The sequence below is a fragment of the Vigna unguiculata genome, chromosome 1, assembly GCF_004118075.2.
Source record: "Vigna unguiculata cultivar IT97K-499-35 chromosome 1, ASM411807v1, whole genome shotgun sequence".
Lineage (NCBI taxonomy): Eukaryota > Viridiplantae > Streptophyta > Magnoliopsida > Fabales > Fabaceae > Vigna > Vigna unguiculata.
In genome coordinates, this window is record NC_040279.1 from 10,371,801 (window position 1) to 10,375,489 (window position 3,689).

Consider the following 3,689-nt stretch of genomic DNA (forward strand, 5'->3'; position numbering starts at 1 on the left):
AGGCCTTGAACCCTAGCCCTACATTAATTCCTGTCGTGTCTAATGAGAAGCACTTTAAATACAACTTTAAGATTAAAATTGTTTCTGTTTAAATTATTATTGATCCTTTTTTACTGAATTTCAATTATAATAGAAAGAACACAATACCAATTTAATGTTACCAAAGGCGATTAAGCTATCGTCAAACATTGTGTTGCATGATTTGGAGAAGTATTATTAAGATATAGTAACAAAAGGTATAAATAATATTGATAAAAAATTAGTTAAGCTGATTGAATAATGGAGTATAAGCTATTGTAAATTTGTTATATATATGTTCCATTTGTCCAACATTCGGTCAAATACTATAATGAAAATCCAAAATGAAACACCATGAAAGTATTTTATGTCATTTTGTTCATAAAAAGATAAGAAGATATTAACCCTTATGGACCGAAATCCTACAAATTTTGAAAAAGGTATTTTAGCGTGACAGGTTCAGAATATGATTGAAAATGAAAAGAGAGATGAAAATTAACGTACGTAAGTACATATAAGAGAGATTTTAAAGATCTCGGTTTACACGTTTCGGAAATTCGAGAGCATGATCCTGAATTAGGGGATTGCTTATTCAAAGTGCATTTCCCTTTTAAGTACACACAAAACAAAAACAATTGTACGTGACATTCAATGGACATCAATTCAATATATATTAGAAAAATTAATATTCTAGTCAATCTTCCAAGAAGCAATTAATAGTTATTATAGTTCAATCCGAATAAACATAAACACTAAATCGAAAATACTTCGACAACAACTTGTATTAGCGACTCAATACGAGGTTTGTTACGATGAGCAGAAGACAAGGTTTACGCGTTTACAGTTGCACAAGTTAGAAGATGAGAAAGTAGAGAGAAACAGTTTAATTAGTTTGTTTTGATATCCATATTCTTAGCTGCCTAATTCCCTATTGTAGTCTTGTCCACTTGCTTTAACAACTTGCCTCAACCCACTCTCTTGCACTATCACAATACCCTATATATTTCAACCCACAAAAGAAGAAACACCAACCAAAAACACAACAACACACACCGATTTCCTTCTCTATGCCCCTCTCTCCCTCTTCCATGGCCTCGATCCCACACTTGTATCCAAACTACACGTTCACCACTCACGATCTTTCAGAGTTCCCTGCCCATCACATGAGTAGTGCCAACGCTTCGGTGATTGAGAACACCGTGTGGGGTGGTCAAGATACCTTCATTCCCGTGCTTGATATCAACAATGGTGCACTTGATCATATTGTGTCGCTGGATTGCGATACCATGGCTTGTGCCAACTGGGTGCCATCCTTCTCTGACCAAGTCGGGGGGCTCTCCGACTTCGCCATTTCAGACTGCAAAATGGGCTTCTATGGCGGCTTTCAGAACTTCAACGCCAGATACCAACCTCATATTGGGGACTTTGGAGAAGAATGTTGTGGCTTTGTGGAGGATGTTAAGCCACCTGCATATCCTAATGCTGCAACAGAAAACTGGGTATGCTCGTGCAATTTTTTCAATCATAATATCTTCAACTTCTTCGTGTTTTTCAAATCCTTCTTGTACACTTTTTTGTGAGGTCAAATTTAATTAAGAGTTGAAAGCCAAATTTCGTTTATTCTCCTGTCACGTGGTTTGATTTTATTGAGTGTTGCTTTTGAAATTGATGGCAGGGAGTTCAAGGTAATCAAATGCAAGCGGTTGAACAGCCAAACATAAAGGTGGGAAGGTACTCAGAAGAAGAGAGGAAAGAAAGAATTCTGCGATATTTGAAGAAAAGAAATCAGAGAAACTTTAACAAAACCATCAAGGTCTTTTTTGTTATATATTATTCTTTCTTTAGCAGAGAGACACACTTATACATGACTCTCTCTTTTTTTATTGTATCTTTCTGCATAATCTGGAATATGGAATTCACTTTCCATTGACCTATATTTCCACAGTATGCATGTCGGAAAACCTTAGCTGATAGGCGAGTGAGAGTTAGGGGAAGGTTTGCAAGAAACAACGAGCTTTGTGATGAAGACATGACAACAAAAAAACACGAGAATCATCATCACCACAAAGAAGACTTCTACGGCGCTGATTCAATCCAGTTCCAGGTAACTTTCATTCTCCACTGTTAAGATGGATATCAAGAAACCACAATCCATAGCTCATCACAATCAAAATGCTGTACACACTTTCAACCATAACCTAACATACTAGATGTTTTAACTACTACACTTTTTATACTATACATGTTTCTAGTCCTTTCAACACCACAAAATATTGAACAAAAAACAATTTTTCTTTAATTTTTTTTGAAACAATTTAGATTTTTCAATAATTTTTTTAATGTTGTCCTTCTCAGGTGCTTTTGAAAACAATAAAATAGTGTATTAATTTGGTTTCAAAAATCAAATGGGAGGGTTGATATTTTATTTTCAATATCTCCTAGATTTTTCTTAATCAAATTAGTAAGATGAAATTTACACTCATTTATATATTACAAAACTCGGATCCTTAACAGAAATGTTTTAGGTCTAAAATTGATAATTGTTATGCATGCAGTTAAAGAATGATGAGGAAGATTGGTTGCAAGAGGCTATGGCAAGTCTAGTTTATCTATCTCACTCATCACCAGAAGATATGTAAGATAGCATGAATGAATGATGATTCCACATGGGAAGCTGTTGTTAGAAGCAGATGTGGGATGAAAGGAAAGTAAGTAGTGGAAGGTGAATAGGAGGAAAAGGAGGAAAAGGAGAAGAGAGAGTTAATTAATTTGTAATTGTACGCTAATTTGTTTTGTTTAAGGATTAATGACGTAGATGTAAACTCTAATTGCATGGGGGTGTGTAACAAAGGAGAGGATGTAGATTGTTGATGTTAATTTTATAGGCATCTTTGGTTAAGGAATTGGATGGGCCTAGTTTGACTGGATACTTGGGTTGATTGAAAGAAGGTATAATATTCCATGTTTGAGAAGACACAAATATTCCGATAAAAATAGCTTATGAGTCACTGTCTCAAGAACTGTTTGGAGTCAATTATATCCATTCATGTGATTGTCATCTTCATCATTACTGAAAGCCACTCATCGCAAATTCTAGTTTCCATAATTCATGGACATTGCCCTCTCTATACCCACGTTTTAGATTTACATTTACTTACTTTCCTTACCTTTAACTTTTCTAAATCTTATAATAAATACTCAAATTTAATTGGATCATCAATTTTCAAAACGATGCAAAAATAAAAAAAGAATCATTATTTGTTTACATGTTCCTGTATTCTATTAATGTATTAATAAAATTAAAAGAAATTTATTCATTTAAATTACAACATTCCTCGTTATTAATTAATTTGTATTGATTAAACTTGAAGTGTACACAGTACAAGAAGTACTGTCAATAGAGTATCTTTTAGATACCGAATGAGATAGCATTGAAATTGAATTATATGTCAGAGTATGGTACACGTTACCAAAAAAATACATAACTAAGTAAATAACAAAAATTCAAAAGGAAAATTTTGACTGAAATTTTTCATTTACCGTTTCTTATTATTATTGGTGTTTTTTTTATTGCCGAAAATATATGATATATAAAAAATATTATACAAATAAATTTTGTAAGTTTAATACAATTGCCATAAAATAAGTTTTGGAGTATAAACATTATTATT

The 3,689-nt window shown here is 33.0% G+C and overlaps 1 protein-coding gene across 1 annotated transcript; it reads left to right on the forward strand.

The window, feature by feature from the left end:
- Positions 1–801: 801 nt before the first annotated feature.
- Positions 802–3,125, forward strand: LOC114181986 (zinc finger protein CONSTANS-LIKE 4). Its single transcript, XM_028068724.1, has 4 exons — positions 802–1,517; positions 1,694–1,831; positions 1,964–2,122; positions 2,574–3,125. The coding sequence occupies exons 1-4, from the start codon at positions 1,086–1,088 to the stop codon at positions 2,655–2,657; spliced, it is 813 nt and encodes a 270-aa protein (XP_027924525.1). The 5' UTR covers positions 802–1,085; the 3' UTR covers positions 2,658–3,125.
- The last annotated feature ends 564 nt before the right edge of the window (positions 3,126–3,689 follow it).